The sequence below is a fragment of the Centropristis striata genome, chromosome 16 (genome assembly GCF_030273125.1).
Source record: "Centropristis striata isolate RG_2023a ecotype Rhode Island chromosome 16, C.striata_1.0, whole genome shotgun sequence".
In the NCBI taxonomy this organism is placed as follows: Eukaryota; Metazoa; Chordata; class Actinopteri; order Perciformes; family Serranidae; genus Centropristis; species Centropristis striata.
In genome coordinates this window covers 29041807-29059142 of record NC_081532.1, presented here as the reverse complement: position 1 = coordinate 29059142, position 17336 = coordinate 29041807, and the positions used below count along the sequence as shown (strand labels likewise).

Below are 17336 nucleotides of genomic sequence, written 5' to 3'. Positions count from 1 at the left end.
TTTTCTGTTGTTGGAAATCAGGATTTTTGGGTAACAGCTGGGTCTGATCCAAATGTCACTACTTTGACCTTTAACGCAGCTTGACATCTTATTGTTTGATAGCACTGCCTTCATGGATTACATCAGTGATTCTCAACTAGCAGATACAATTATTATTACTACTGAACACAACTAAACTCAACTACTTAAACAAAATATTGTCATTATATAAATATATGTATGTATGCAGTGGTGGAAGATGTATTCAGATCTCTTACTTCAGTAAAAGTACTAATACAACACTGTGAAATTACTCTACTACAAGTAAAAGTCCTGCATTCAAAACTTACTGAAGTAAAAGTACAAAAATATCAGCATCAAAATGTACTTAAAGGAACAATCCACCGTTTTTTCATATTAAAACATGTTATTCGGTCAAGTAAGACGAGTTGATACAGACCTCTTGCGTCTCAATGCGTGCACTCAATCGCCCTGGCGCGCGGCGCCACTTGGCTAGCACTTAGCTTAGCCCAGTTCATTCATTAGGATCCAAACAGATAGACAGTTAGAAGCGACCAAACTCCTCCACGTTTTCCCTATTTAAATACAGCTACACGAGTAGTTAAACGACCAAGTATGGCGACACAAAATAAAACGTGGCGCTTTTCTAAGCGGATAAAAAGGATAACTATAATGTATGGCGGAATAGCACTTGGGAGCACTTAGACTCGGCGCAGTAATATCATCACTCCTGAAAAATCTTCTCCCCCTCCCTCTCCCTCTCTGAAACATGACGGCACTATATACCTTCTGCTTGTTATCGCAACCCTTTACGATGCACGTTATAACCATGATTGTTCACAAATATCTTCCTACAACCTGATACTTCGTCAGCTCTGCTCGAACTACTACTCCTGGTGCAGCTCACGTTGGTTCTTTTGACGGAAGTGAGAGGGAGAGGGAGGGGGAGAAGATTTTTCAGGAGTGATGATATTACTGCGCCGAGTCGAAGTGCTCCCAAGTGCTATTCCGCCATACATTATAGTTATCCTTTTTATCCGCTTAGAAAAGCGCCACGTTTTATTTTGTGTCGCCATACTTGGTCGTTTAACTACTCGTGTAGCTGTATTTAAATAGGGAAAACGTGGAGGAGTTTGGTCGCTTCTAACTGTCCATCTGTTTGGATCCTAATGAATGAACTGGGCTAAGCTAAGTGCTAGCCAAGTGGCGCCGCGCGCCAGGGCGATTGAGTGCACGCATTGAGACGCAAGAGGTCTGTATCAACTCGTCTTACTTGACCGAATAACATGTTTTAATATGAAAAAACGGTGGAGTGTTCCTTTAAAGTATCAAAAGTAGAAGTACTCGTTATGCAGATTGGACCAACTCAGATTGTTGAATATATTGTTCATACATTATTAGATTATTTGTATTGATGCATTTATGTAAGCAGTGTTTTAATTTTGTAAAGACGTGACTAATTTTATCTACTTGATATACTGTTATGAGATTTAATTTTAAAAAAATGTCATGTTGGTCATGTTTTTTATGTTAAATCTCGACCTGAAAAGTAACTAAAGCTGTCAGACAAATGAAGTAGATTAAAATGTACAATATTTGCTTCTAAATGTAGTGGAGTAGAAGTATAAAGTTACAAATATGGAAGTAAAGTACAATTTCTTGTTCATTTTAATGTCTGGTACAACATTTGTTTGGACAAATATAATGATAACTACAAAAGTAGCTCATAAGAGTTTCATTTAAAAGCTGATATCTAGCCAGTTTCCATGGTTTTATTGATAATAACCAAAATCAATATCAAGAAAATCACAAACCACAAAATGGCTAGAAATCAGCTCTCAAATTAAACTTTTATGAGCTATTTTTTGTTGTTACCAAATATTTGTCCAAACAAATGTACCTTTAGTATTGCCAGGCATTAAAATTAACAAGAAATTGGAGAAAACAAGGGTGGTCAAAAAAAAAATTCTATGACTATATACATACATCCTTTATTTAACCAGGTAAAAGCCTCATTGAGATTAAAAAGAAAGACCTGGCCAAGAAAGCAGCATAAAAAAGAGACAAGTTCCAACTTTAACCACAGTTATCACAGACATTAAATACAAAATACAACCATCCCAACAACACTGAGTGAGCATCAGTAGCCAACTAATATGGAGCAGTCACACTGACCAAGGGAAGCGATTTCTTTGTCCGTTAAAATCAATTTGAATTCCCCGATATATATTTAAATTATCCTGTTACCTATGGCTTGACAGTTAACTTTAAGTAAGCTAATGGATAAACATAAAAACAGTTGAGCTCCTTTGAAGACTGTGGTCTGCTGAGATCATCTGCAGAAAGCACTCAAAGACCTAAATTGTTCAGTTTGTTCAGTTTGTTCAGTTCTTGCGGCGAGGGTATTGCAGCCCTCTACAAATTAGTATCAGCAGAAAGCAGAGCCAATACAGAATTCCACTTCCTCTTCTGTTTGTGTTTCAACAACCGATCAAGATGCCTTCACTGGTAGTGAATGTCAGAAAATGCAGCCGAGCTGAGAACATGCACATCTGCTTTCTGTTTACCCGCATAATCTTGTTCAACAGGCATTCCTGTCTGAAAGGTGCTTCAAGGGTCTTTTCACACAAGCCTTTTTTAATGGTGGCTGGCATGATGAGTGGGTTTCCTTGTTAGTCATGGTGGCAGACTGCAACTCAGCAAATGTGTGTCATCACTGATGAAGTGCTCTTCAACTAATTTTTTTTCTTTTCTTCCATTCTTTCCATTCTCTCCATCTACCACCACTCCATGCTGCTTTTCTGCTTTTAATCGATTTCCATGCTCTATCAGTAAACATGCTCTTTGTGTCACAGTAAAAGCATTCCTCTCTGAAGTCTTTTTCAGACTGCAGATGGTCAAGTATTGGTAAAATGTACCCCTTTTTGCAATCTTCATGTTTTTTGTATAATTTTATTAGCAAAAGCAAAATCTCCTATTAAGTCAGTATTAGCTAACAAAGCATGAGGCAAATGTAATGTTATCTCATACAACAAAAGCTCCCCGTGCTGTGATTTCCTTCAGTGGCCTCATACTGTATAACATGAGTTTTGATTGCCGTCTGCTTCTGCTTTTTAGCCAGTGTGTCTCAGAGTGTTGATGCTACACGTGTGTACACAAGTGATTTCCTTCACCTCACTGCCACGTGGGTGTCAGAGCACAACAGGCAGCACCAAGCTGCCTTTGATAAAAAACACTGAAAACCATACTTAACCATTGTGTACAGCATACGTGTTGCTGTCTTCAATAGAGACTCCTGAAACATTGTTTGCGGGAAGAATTGCTTGACACGCTCAGTCCACAATCAGGGCCATAATAACAGCAACACAATGACATTTAATAGACTCCAAGATTGCTGTCACCATAGCCACCGAGACATAATAAGCCTTGGAGGGAGAATGACAGAGATTATATATTGTGAGTGCAGAAATCAAGGTCAGGGGTGAAATAACTCTTTGGTAAATAAACAAGGGGGGTTTTACAATGTTTTAAGAAGTATTGCAGTGCTTAGTTGTTTTGGCAGATGATGAGCAGGGGAAGGAGGAGTACTGATGGAGGCCCAGTGGTCAGCAGCGCAGCATGGGGTTCAGGCTGTGTTTTTGGGGTGGAGAGTAGGGGTGAGCTTGTCTCTCTGCGATCCCATCAGCCCTGGGCTGAGCTCTTAATGCGGCCCTGACGCCTTGCTGGCGCAGGGGCCACGCTGCCTCACATCTGGAGCCAATTACCCTGGAGGGGCTGTGACAGAGCCCCCACCACCACCACCACCACCACCCTCTACACTCTGCTCCGCTGTCCAACACAGCTCTGACCACTCCAATAGTTACATTCCTCCACTTTTTACAGCACAAAACTTTTTATTTTGGTCCCTCTTTCCTCTTCTTTTCTCTCCTGCCTCACAAAAAACACATCCTCTTTATTGATCAGGATTTCTTCTTAACCAATCAGCTTTGAAAAGAAGAGTATCAGGGCGTATATATATATATGGTGACTTATAGTTTTAAGACACTGACCAAGAAGGCACTATAACACTGACAATACAAGACAATAACACGATGACCATGTCACATGTCCCCCTTTGTTGTTGTTGTTTTTTCCTTGTCACTCCCCTAATTTCCTAATAATGTCTCAAAAAACAGCCAAAAATACAACTTTAAAAGATCAGTTTAATATGACACCAAGCCTTCTCTTTCTAGAGTTTCTTAAGAATAGTACTATTTAAGTTTTTTTTTTCCCATGGTAGAGCATAGGCAGTAAACACCACTTATGAATATAGCACATTTACTACCAAATCAGCTTTTACAGGTGTGATTTATGGAGTGCCTCTGCTTTCACACAGGAGAGCCCCAGGGGTGTGTGGTGTATGTGTGTGTGTGTGTGTGTGTGTGTGTGTGTGTGTGTGTGTGTGTTTGCATGTGTGCTTCAGCATATACGGCCTTACCTGAGGAGAGGCTGGGGTCTTGTGACTGTGAGATGGGGGTTAGTTCTGGAGCAACCCAGTGACTGATGGATGTAATTGAGTTTGCTGTGGTGCAGGAGGCGTGGTGGGGGTGTATACTGGCCCCGCAGGATTTCTCTCACCGGGGTCAAAAGAGTTGGGAACGGGCTTCGCCATATCTGGGCCATGCTCTCCTTTCCCCGCTGCCCTGTTTGGCACTAATGCTATGGTTCATTAGCTGCAGCTATAGGGTGTACCTGGGCACGGAGCCAGAGGATTGAGCTGTCCTGGGTTACACGGACATAAATTGGAGCGTAGACTGTGAAGTGAATGTGGAAACTCTACAGGTGGCTGAAATTAAGTCGTATACAGAGAATCAGTCTGCTCTGAAATATGGGGGGCTTTTGGTAGCCGGCCTTGTGCTTGTGTGCAATAAAATGTTGACATCTTGAAGAGATAGATCAGAAATATTGTGTGTGTGTCTGAGGCACGCGCATGTCCATGTGTGTACATGTACACATGCAGTCTGTGTGCTCAGTTTGGGGTCTAGAGTCATGTGAAGTTGCAGACTTCTCCCATGAGTTCATAATTCAAGATTTATACATGACAACCACTTACAGAGAGGAAAGTCAAGACTGGAATGAGGAGGAAAGGCCACAAAGTTGTTGGACCGAGGGAAAAGAAAGAGCAAGACTACAGGTAGAACAAAGAAACCAAACAAATCATCTTGGACTATAAAAATGACAGCTCTGGCTCTGGGGTAAAACAAGTGAGAGAGGAAGTAAAAAAATATGGATTTTTAAAGTTGTTTGACCATGAGAGAGAAGCAAGGAGGGTGGGAAAAAATATCTAGCAGTCTTATTCTGCCCTCTGCTGGACAATGTAATAAAACATCTTAATAGTGAAATGGAGCCTCTGTGAGCAGTGATACACTCAGAACTAATCAAATCAAATCAAATCAAACTTTATTTATATAGCGCTTTTCATACATAAAAATGCAACACAAAGTGCTTTACAAAAAAAAGAAAAGAATAAAAACAAACAATAAAAATGACAAAACCCACCCCTCCCTCCCCCACATACACATCTGTAAGTATACATACACAAACATGCACACACGCATTTAGTCATGCACGCACACAAACACACTCAGACTCACACACAGCACATATTGACACATTAATGACCTTTCCTACATTATCCAGGCACAAAAGCACCATTAAAACACCATGACTCTATGCTGTTGGGTCACAAATAATGTAGGCGGTGAGAGTGAACATACACTAGCATGTCTTGTTGGTCAAGGTGATCTGCAGCACAAATGTAATGTTCAATATGTTTTACTTTAACCCATCAGGTCATGCAGAATACTTGATAGCTGTGAGTGTACTCATGCTCCTGCACCGAGGCAACCCACTATCTGCCTGCTTTATCATTACGACCTCCTCTACTCAGTAAGGTCATGTCTGAGACGTTGTTTACAAGACAGTCTGTATCCCAGGGATGTGTAAGAACTGGGACCCTGGCTCTTTATTTATAACAGCTGGAGCAGAGAGATGTGGAGCGCTGACATTTGGCAGAGTGGGGTGAGAGGTCAAGTCTAACACCAATAAAGTGGAGACTTTGATCGTGGCATTTATGGATGGAGCAGGCACAGCGCCCTCAGAGAGAGAGAGAGAGAGAGAGAGAGAGAGGGAGAGAGAGAGAGAGAGAGAGAGAGAGAGAATGACATTTTAGGAAGAAAAGACAAAGGGATAGCACTGGGAAGAAAAGAAATAAGGGAATTCATTAATGTCAAATACTTAGCATTTACGCTCCCCAGGATCTATTTTCCAACAGCAACTGGAATTTTCCTCTGCTACATTTACATTTCCAATTAATCCATTAATAATTTGATTGGTGAAATGTAAGGAAAAAACTGACAATCAAACAAACGAAACAACAGCCACAAAATATCCAATTAACACTGATGAATAAAAAAACCAGCATGTCTTCACATCTGAAGAACTGGGACTAACTTGTGTACAGCATATTTGCTGACAAAATTACTTTAAACTATTCTCTGATGACTGTCAAATTGACAAATCATGTCAGCACAAATCATGAACCATCAAAAGGGTTTTTCCAAAGTTGTGAATCCTGTTGAGGCTAAATGTATCCTGAGCAGAGCCATTTCCAAATTCTCCCTTTCACACCAACAGCCACTCCAAATTGAACCATTTATTTTTTTCATCTGTCTTCTTTTTGAATTCTGTTTTGGCTCTCCCCAAACATTATGATCTATTCCCCTGATCTTAGTTATATCTGCTGCCTCCTGGAGGAACACAAAATCTCTTTTAAAAATTATACCCTATTTTATTTTTAACAAAGACATTCAGCCTAAAGATAAGGCCTCAAAATATTACGTACTATATATGTTCACGTTTCTATGTATCATTTTGTCATATATAGATGATAGGGTCCCTCAGGCTGAAGAAGACTTTTATACATCAGCCAGTTCTGTTCAGTGTGCTGCTAACTAAGAATGAATGAATCCAGAGGATATATTGTGATATGTATGTTTGTCATAACGATTTGGTGTGTTATGTGTGTCTATGGAAAATGTCCTACGTGTAACTGTATGTTCAACCAGTGTTTGCATTTCTTTAATTGATATTTGACTATACAGTGGTGGAAGAACTGTAACAATCGTTTGCTTAAGTAAAAGTAGCATTACCACTCTTACAAGAGTATTAAAGTACAAAAGTTTTACAATCAAAATATACTTAACATACAAATGTAAAAGTACTTTTTTTGTATGTTATTGGATTATAAACTTTGATGCAATTATGTTAATCTGTTAATATGTTAATCACTATCATGTTGCAGCTGGTAAATGTGGAGACAATTTAATAACTTGACAAACTGCTAAGTAGCTTCAGAATTCCCCCCTGAGGATCAATAATGTAGCATCCTATCTTAAACTATAATACTACATAATCATAATTTATCTGTTGACTTTCTGTATAGTTAATCTGAATCTGCAAAGTAACTAAAGCTGTCTAATGAATGTAGTAATGCAAATCGGAGTAGAAGCAGCCATATAAAAGAGCAGAGAATGGAAATACTCAAGTAAAGTACAAGTACCTTAAAATAGTGTACTAAATTCCACCACTGGGGAATAAAAAAGAGAAGACTTGACAATATTTTCAAACTGGTCAGGGTAAAGAAAGAAAGTAGTAAGTAAGTGGGTGGGTATGTAAGTAAGAAAGGAAGAACAAAAGAAAGAAAGTCAGTTAAGTCAGGATGAGTGAAAGAAACCGTAGACACCAAATTAGTGTGTGTGTGTGTGTGTGTGTGTGTGTGTGTGTGTGTGTGTGTGTGTGTGTGTAAGTAAATAAATAAGTAAGTTAATAAGTAAGAAAGAAAGAAAATAAGTAAGTAAGTAAGTAAGTAAGTAAGTAGGGAAGTAAGTAAGAAAGAAACTAAGTAAGTAAGAAAGTAAGTAAGTAAGTAGGCAAGGAAGTAAATAAGTAAGTAAGTAAATAAGTAAGTAAGTAAGTAAGAAAGAAAGAAAGAAAGAAAGAAAGAAAGAAAGAAAGAAAGAAAGAAAGAAAGAAAGACAGAAAGAAAGACAGAAAGAGAGAAGGAAAGATAAATATAGAAACTTTAAGTATGAAAGAAAGAAAGAAAGAAAGAAAGAAAGAAAGAAAGAAAGAAATAAAGAAGTGTGTAAGCAAGCAAGCAAGAACTTGTACTCCTATCATGTAGTTCACAATAGCAGCCACGAGAGGGCGGTACTTCCCCACTCAGCAAAGGACAGGTGAGCTGTCACATCACCTCCAGCTAATAGAGCGATGCATCATGGTCATCGTAGTACCAGACTCCTCTTTCTAAACAACAACTACAAATTCAACCATGTGACATTCCGACCCAACAGTGACAGGTTGTGAGCGTGTATCTCTCTGTGTGTGCGCTCCGTGACAAGTTATGCGGAACTTGTGCTCCTCCTCGGCGTGTCAGTGTTGTGGCTTCCTATTTACTGAAAGCCTCCTGAAACAAGCTGACACAGAGACAGCGGTGTTTGTGGCGGCTGTGAGGCGCGAGGAGAGGCGGTTAAGTCAGGATGAGTGAAACAAACTGCAGACACCAAATTAGTGTGTTAAGATTAAAACTATGAATTTATTACTGTATTTTTCTCGATCGGTGTTGATATGAAGTGAGTTTGAACGACTTTTTGCATATTTTTTTCGCTTTTTAAGTGCTTTTTTTTTTTGCTTTCCGCGCGAGGCTGAACGAGCTAGATAAAATGAAGTTTAACGGTTACCTGAAGCTGCGGATCGGTGAGGCGGTTGGCCTGAAACCCACAACCTTCTCCCTCCGCCACTCTGTCATCTTCAACAAAGCATCTCCAGCCCTGGACCCTTACATGGTGGTGAAGGTGGACGACTTTAAAGTCGGACAGACTCACACCAAACAGAAAACCAACACGCCAACGTACAACGAGGAGTTCTGCCAGGACGTGAACGACGGGAAACAGATCGAGATCGCAGTGTTCCACGACACTCCAATCGGATATGATGACTTTGTGGCCAACTGCATCATCCAGTTTGAGGACCTCATCAAAACCTCCAACACAGGAGAGACCTTCGATGGATGGGTGAGTTAAAGTAAACATGTCGACAGCATAACAATCCTCTGCAGTTACCTTTTCAGGGCCGTATGAACCTACTGCCCTGGGGGGACGCTTTCACCCTTGGGTCCCCCTCGACTCATCCCCACCCCACTATTCATGGCTACAGAGTAGAGTTCTCATCCATTACATACAAACATTTCTTTGAAAGCTTTAGTTACTTTGTGGATTCAAATGGGATGTGACCAATTTTACTGAGGGGGCCAAGGAGGGGCCAGTGTTTAATCAAAGGGGCACATTAAAAAACGTCAAAGATGATATTTAAACGTTCAAAACCTTTTATCTTAGCTTATTTAAAAATCTAATTGAAGTATATTTGGGAGATATAAATACATTTATTGAAACAATGAGACTAACCAACAATTATTTTTGTACGACAATGACATTTATCATTTTTGTGTACAATGAGATATTGTTTGAACAAAAAATAGGTAAGAATTGTTTCCTCGTTCATCGTTATAAATCAATAATTTTATTATTAATTTGACACAGGGGCCACAGCAACCTGTAGGCCCCTGTGTAGAACTGCCACTGAATGTGTCCTTCTGCTACTAACTTACTTTTATTTTTGGTACCTTAAGTATATTCTATGCTAATATTGATATTCTTCTACCTAGGGATACTAATAATAATAATAATAATAACAATAGTAATAATAATACATTTTATTAATAGGCGCCTTTCTTATCACTCAAGGTCACCGTACAGTGACAACAACAGAAAACAACAACTAATAAATAACAAATAATAATTGAACAATTCAGTAAACAGAATGGGGATGTAACATAAGATTTTTAGGCACAATGTGCCAGTTTAAACAGATGGGTTTTGAGCTGGATTCACTGATCCAACTTTTTTTTAGTCCAGACGATAACATCGATAGCTGGGCTTTTGGTATTGGCTGATATCAATCACCAATCCAAAACCGGTCTTTTTATTGATAAGCTGTATGCCTCACTGTGTGGAAGTGACTGGAAACATTCTTTATTTGTAAGACAATGTCAGGCTTGACTAAAACATTTAAGTCAGCTTAAACAAGACTTTAACAACTTTGTTTAACAAAATATAACAAATAAATACAGGGATATAAATATACTGAATTGTTATTTATGATTATAAAAAGATATTGTAACACAGCAATTTGGTTAAAAAAATCTTCCAAATTAAAAGGAATTACAGTTGAAGTGTAAACCTTTTTAAATGCAGAAACAAATGAAAATGGAAAAACAGGAATTAAAATTCCAATATATAATATATAAACATAGACTTGAATTGATCAGACCCATTGTCAAGATACCAGATCCAGCTGTTTTAGTCAGTATCAGTCCAATATCAATATTGGTATTACTTACTTACTTAAGTAAGATTAAATGCAGGACTTTTACTTGTAACAGTAAATTTACACTGTGTTTTTTCTACTTTTTTTAAAGATATGAGTACTTCTTCCACCACTGATTAAAACACAAGACAGTAAACTAGATTTGCATGCAGGTATACCGGGGTCCGAGCACCCTGTTGGAGCTCTGAACCAAAGGCACACATACAGAGGTGACAGTCCATCTCTGTGAAGCTTACTAATGGTATTGATACATTGAATATTGTTCTGCTCACTCCTAGACACTAACTAGAACTCATATGCTTAAGCAATACCAGGTTCCAGGTTGTCTCTGTGTCATTTAACTTTAATAATAATTAATTTGACTAAAAACAACTTTAGTGGTGGTCTGCTTGTCCCTGTTGGTAATCTAGTCTTGACAATAGCAACCAATAGATTTATGGATGAATTACCAAATGGGCCTCCTGGCCAAAACCCAAGGAGTTAACAGAGTCAGGGGCCTCTAAAAAACCCCATCTAATCAAATCTTCACCATATAGTTATTTTGGGTTATTTCTGGTACAGGAACCTATTGCCCTTAAATCCACCCATGAATATTACAAAAGTATTTCCCCATTTACTTCTAGAAGCATAATGTAAAACAGATATAGTTCCTGTAGATAGATTTAGAATGAAATGTCAGTCAGAAAAAGTCCCCTAAACACATATGAGAGCTTTGACACATGCTGAACAGTGTTGGAGAGCAGGTTCAAGAAACAGAACATGCTATTTAGGTCAGGGCAATTTGTCACTGTGCAAAACTGCCTTTTTCTGTTTTGCTGCCTTAACCCATTGACGCCTAAAACACCTGTAAAACCTCTGGGCGATTTTAAAATAAGCCCCTAAAACCTGAAGTTTTTCTGGAAATTCAACAGAAGTTTCAATGCTTCTACTAAATAATAGATTTTTCAGCCTCTGTAGCAGGTAGAAATGAAATTCAAAAAGTATTTGAGAGCTTATACAAATACTACAAAACGACGTATCCGATTTCCTGGCTTCAATGGGTTGAAACATCAATGCTTGCTTGAATGCAAAGGCTTCAGGAGGAACAACACCCTCACATATTTGCATCTTCATGTCTCAGTTTGGGCAGTATGCACTGGACAGAGATCCTTCCTGTCTTTCACTCATTGGCTTAGAAGCTTTTACAGTCATCACTTGCAAATGTGGTTTGAGACCACACACATCACTGCTGTGACAATGTGTTAATTCTGCTCATGAAGACTTGCTAATAACAATGCAGTGAGCACAAATAGACTTACATTGTCCCTGCCTGCACAGCATTCGGGTTTCTGTGTAAACAAATGTGAGGTGATAAAACCCCCACCTGCCTTCCTAAAGCAAAGAAAACGGACCTCATCAGAGGTCAGATTAAATACCTTATGATGAAGACCACATTAGCCCACTCTCTTCCAGACACAAACAAAAACTGCTCCTTCAAACTGGAGTTCCCCTCTTCTTGCTTATTTTCATCCCTTTAGGACATTAAGCCACTGCAGGTGTTGGTGAGTGTAACCTGAGCCTGTCTGGGCCTGGAGCAGGCTGAGGTGGTATCGGCTACGTAGCAAAACACTCTCACCTCATGCAGAATGGTCTCTCTTCTACAGACATAATCTCTTTCAGCCAATTTTAATAAGGCATGTCAAAATTAAATGTGTTTTTAGAAGTAAATAAATGTACTCAAAATGTGTGCCAAAAAGGACCTTACTGTAACTATAATGTAAAACAGATGGACAAAACACAAATGCTTGTACAACATTGTTCAAATGCTTTAATACCACAACTTGATATGTACATAAATTAGTAAAACTATAGACATTAAATATCAACACAGCTCTCTAAACAGTCAACCACGTCTTCACTAGACAAGTATGCTGACTTTGCAATACACTGTGTGAAAGTTGCACTGGGGTGGTGTTTGATATGTTTTGGTATTTATGCGCATTTTTATCTTTTTTTATGTGGGTTTTTTTTTTTACCATAACTCCATAAATGCTTAAGCAAATAAACAAGTAAGGTGTACTTCAGAACATTTGCAACAGGACACTGTAATTATACTGTACAGTTAAGTACCAAAAAGAAAACTTAAACGTATTAAAACTTACAAATTATGCAAATCACTAAAAAAGAATGAATCAGTGAACTGGCTTCTCCCCCTCGTAGTATGTGTAAAAGGAATGAGAAGTTCACATGCGTGTGTGAGAAAAGTAGGTATTGTATATTTGAGCAGGTTTAGTGCGAAATGAATCAAAAATAAGAGACAGCTTTGCACACGTTCACCAAGACCCCCAACTGTTGAGGGGAAGTGGTGAGAAAGTGAAGCATGGGTCGCAGATTTAGAAGTCGGCTGGCTTTCTCACTTCAAGACACGTGTGTGTGAAGCTGTTATAAGCTAGATGTGAACTGTGAAGAGTTTTTGTGCTGTGTTGCACAGAAGAAGTGCTGGCTGGTTTGTTTCACATGTGAGGCAGCAGAGACTGAGGCACAAGCCTCCACACGCCCACACTGCTGGTTAGCACAGCGTTCTCACCATCTGATCAGTGCTCGAGGGCTCACTGTGAAAATACTCACTCTCTTTTGGATCGTTTCCCTCTTCACCCCCTTCTGTGCACACAGTCCAGTCTGGTGCACTTAAACTTCACAAAACACTTAGTCTCTTACTAGAGTGACGTTATTTCTAGGAATGGCGTCATCCGCCCAAGAGTCACCTTATGACATTTAGACACATGAAGCTAGTTTCCTTTGCCACCCACCTGTTGACCTAGTATGGCACTATATTGTGACATTTTTGACTCATTCCTTAGAACTGAATTTCATTCTTTTGTTTTTGCTAAAATTAGCTGAAAAGAGGTTTTGTTTCTCAGCAGTGAAGTAACCAAGTCCCTCTGAGAATCATTGAAACTGAAAGTGGGTTAAATAAGCCCCCTCAACATTTTCCATTAGTGTACTGCTTGCCTCACCCACCCCCTGATAAAAAGTTAAAAAAGGAACTTCCTCCTTTGTGACACAGCATTAAGTGTTCTGCTTTTAAACTACAGTATTTCAAGTGCCAAGTATAGACAAACACAGTTATGATACTTCATGCATTAATTGAACATATCCATGAATCATTCATAGTGCTTTTGAGAAAGTTAGTGAACCCTTGGATTGAATAACTGGTGAACCTCCTTTGGCAGCAATAACCTCAACCAAGAGCTTCCAGTAGCTGCTGATCAGACCTGCACAAGGTTCAGGAGGAATTTCGGTCCATACTTCTTGGTCATTCCACAGCATCCCAGTTGGATAGAGGTCTGGACTGGTGTTGTGGAGTGCCAAGGTGCTGCAAACTTAAGGCATGCAGTGATGGTTTTTCTTGGAAAGCAGTGGCTTCCTCTGTGCCCGTTCAATCTTTTGCATATGGTAGACTCATAAACAGAGATGTTAACCAGTTCAAATGACTGAGGGTTTTTCTGTTTGTTTTTTGCTTTACTCAGCATTCTGTGTTGTGCCTTTTGAGTCAACTTGGCTGGATGCCCACTTGTAGGGAGGGCAGCCATAGTACTAAATTGACTATTTGTGGACATTTCCTCTAACTGTGGACTGATGAATACTTAAAGTATTTTACTTTGCAACCCATTCCAGTCTCATGCAAATCAACAATTTTTGATCGTAGCTCTTCTCCTGAGATCTCTTCTTTGCGAGGCATGGGTCGCATCAGCAGATGCTTCTTGTGAATAGCAAACTCAAAATGTTTTGTGTTTTTCAGAGGTCAATGTAGCTCTACACCTCACTCAAATCTTATTTCATTGATTGGACTCCAGGTTTGCTAACTCCTGACTGCAATTAGCTTTTCATGGATTCATTAGCCTAAGGGTTCACTTACTTTTTCCACCAGTACAATGAATGTTTATTGACTGTGTTCAATAAAGAGATGAAATATTATAATTGCTTGTGTGGAACACTTGGGACTGAGATGTAGATCAGATCACATTTTATGACAAATGAATGCAGAAAACTAGGTCATTTCAAGGGGTTTACTTTGTATTGCCACTGTATATCTGAAACCAATAAGAGCCTCTGCTTCTGACTGTGTAGCAGCTTGGACAAATAAGTTTACAGCAAACATCTCAGGAGCACCTCACCCGGCTCACAGAGCTGGAGCAAATTCTGTTCTGCCCATGTGCAGAAACGAGCCAAAAAAAAAATCTGCACAAACAAGACGGTTTTCATAATAAATATTAGATTGTTTTTGTATAATTGAATTACTTTTTGTAAATCCAAAAATCATGACCCATCTCTACCCATATCTATTAAAGATCAGGTCATCATCTGCTCCACTTCAATGAGTTAGTGCACATTTTTACTTCCACCAAAGAGGTTATGTTTTCGAATTGGTTCATGTGTTTATTATAGAAAAACAACTGGCTCAATTTTAATGACCTTAGTGGAATGGTGCAACATGGGGCAAGGAAGAACCTTATACATTTTGGAGACGATCCGAATCAGGGGGATGGACACAAATCATTTTTCACTTCAGTTAACATTGTGAGGCATAGAAATATGTGTTTTCCTTAACTGGCTGAACACTGGCAGATAGGACATGCCTTGGCAGAGGTCTGTACTCTCTGAGTTCCTTAAGTTTCATGTTTAGTTTTGGTCACAGTATTTGTTCCTCATTTTCTTTTCTAAAAAAATCTGAAATGTAAGTGTTGGTGAGACAAAATTCACAGCCCTCATTTTGTGCTAAAATACATTAAGTCAATCAAAGACAAGAGCCAATATGAGGCTTTGACACTATTAACTTGCTTTGGACATGAAGATATTGTTTCCAGGCAGTCACGAAAAAGCCTGTACCTGTTTCACAAGAGGAGAGAGAAATTTCAGAAATGCATTTAGTTCTGTCCCAGAACATGGTCAGAGTAAGAAAAGGTGAAAATAAGCACATATAGAGGAAGAGTTCATAGTGGACAAGTCAAACATGCTGTCTAGACTGTAGATGTGAGCACAGGATGTGAGCAGGTTACTGAAAACAAAACCGGAGATGTTTGAGATGAAGTGAACCCTTCTGTGAAATGAAAGTTTAGTGCCAATCGAGTGGACAGAGTCGACACCTTATGTGACACTGTTTAGTTGGCAGACAGTGTTTTCCACGTGGGAGTGTATGTGTGGCATAAATAGATCCTTGTATAAGTGCAGTGACCTAAGTTTCCACTCAGTGGTTGCTGCAGGAAGTATCTCGCTCTGTCTGCCTGTCACTGTTCATCTCTAAAAGGACCCTCGTCTGTATGTCAGGACTTTCAATGCGTATTTAGTCATCACTCTCAGCTGAGCATCACCTCTACAACCAGCCCAACCTGCCACACCTGCTATGATTGTCCAAATTCCTCCGACATTACGTACACACTGAAGAATGCCAAAATATGCAGTTACCTACCTTCATTTTTCTTACACCAGAGGACTGATGCACAAATGTCAGATACCATCTCATATTCCTTTTTTAACCCAGTTATTGTCACTAAGGCACCAACAACTCTTAGTTACATCATTTCGAAACTATATTTTTACTATATTTCTCATTTCCTTTTTGTTTTGTTTGGGTTACATGTTGGGCTGTTTGTTTTAGGAGTGAATTGGACTATAATTGTTGTGGATTTTATTACTTGTCTGTGCTGTTTCTGTTTAGCTATTTGAGTATGCAGATACATAACAGTGTTTGGGTTTGTGTGTCTGCAGATGGACTTGGAGCCAGAGGGCAAGGTTTATGTCCATATTACTCTCACTGGATCCTTCACTGATGGTAAGGCTGCCACTGTGTTCAACTGCATTTGAAATGCAGCCCAGTGTTTCTCCGTACTTTTCCTCCTCTATTTCTTTTCCACTGATCATCAACAACAGATTAACCACTCGTGTCACTCTCTTCGCTTTGCAAGTCCGTGAAATGCGCTGTCTGCTTTGAATAATGATCGCCTGTGAGTCATTAAATACCCAGAGTGCACCTGTGTAAGAATAGAGGCTCTTAGAATAGGTGTGCACGCATGTTTGTGTGTGACTCTAGTAGGTTAGTATGTGTCTGGTATGCTTTGTCTAGTTTATCTCCTGTAATGAGAGCAAAGTTTGCCTTCTTCAGACGTCAGAGGACAACACTCATCATCTGTAGCTTAAATATGTACGTGATCTTTTAACCAATGACATGGAGCCATTTAAATAGGACAAATGGGAAGTGACCTGACAGGCCTTTTGAAGCAGAAGTCTGGTTAGCGGGAGTTTACTTTGCCTTCTTTTAGTTCCTCTTTGTTATCTCCTTTCATCATGTGTCACTGCTAGCCTAGCGGAACATCTTTACACATTCAGCTTTTTCTTGAAAAAATATGGTTTTCTGTGAAAAGTTCCTTGCACACTGCTCTGAAATTGCCTCTTTTATTATTATTATTATTATTATTATTACTATTATTATTTTTACCCCTCTTTCCCTCTGCTACATCTTCTTGAATGTTTGTTTCCCAGAAAAGCAACATACTTGCACAATAATACTACTTGTAATCATCAATTTAGTCACCAAACATTATAGATTAGCTCAGCTGTTCATATGGATATTGTCAGCGTCACATGAATATAAAGGTCACTATTGATGACATACAGATGACACAAAAGGCAAAAAAGTTTTTAAATTTTCTCATTATCTGTGTGTTGGTGACCCTCAATGAGTGAGGTGAGGAACTGCAAACAGCACTGAGCAATGAGAGCTAGCTGCCAAATTAAAAAGAAATTACTGATTACCAGTGTGTGTGTGTGTGTGTGTGTGTGTGTGTGTGTATTCAAGTCACATTTATTTACAA

The 17336-nt window shown here is 39.1% G+C and overlaps 1 protein-coding gene across 2 annotated transcripts in view; it reads left to right on the top strand.

Annotated features, from left to right (window-relative positions):
• The first annotated feature begins 8232 nt into the window (after window positions 1-8232).
• prkcha (protein kinase C, eta, a) overlaps window positions 8233-17336 on the top strand; it is a 31242-nt gene continuing 22138 nt past the window's right edge. For both annotated transcript variants that reach the window (XM_059353798.1, XM_059353797.1), the window contains exons 1-2: window positions 8233-9113; window positions 16234-16297. In XM_059353798.1, the coding sequence (XP_059209781.1) occupies window positions 8763-9113; window positions 16234-16297 (415 nt within the window). In that variant the 5' untranslated portion in view covers window positions 8233-8762. The remainder of the gene's footprint in view (window positions 9114-16233; window positions 16298-17336) is intronic.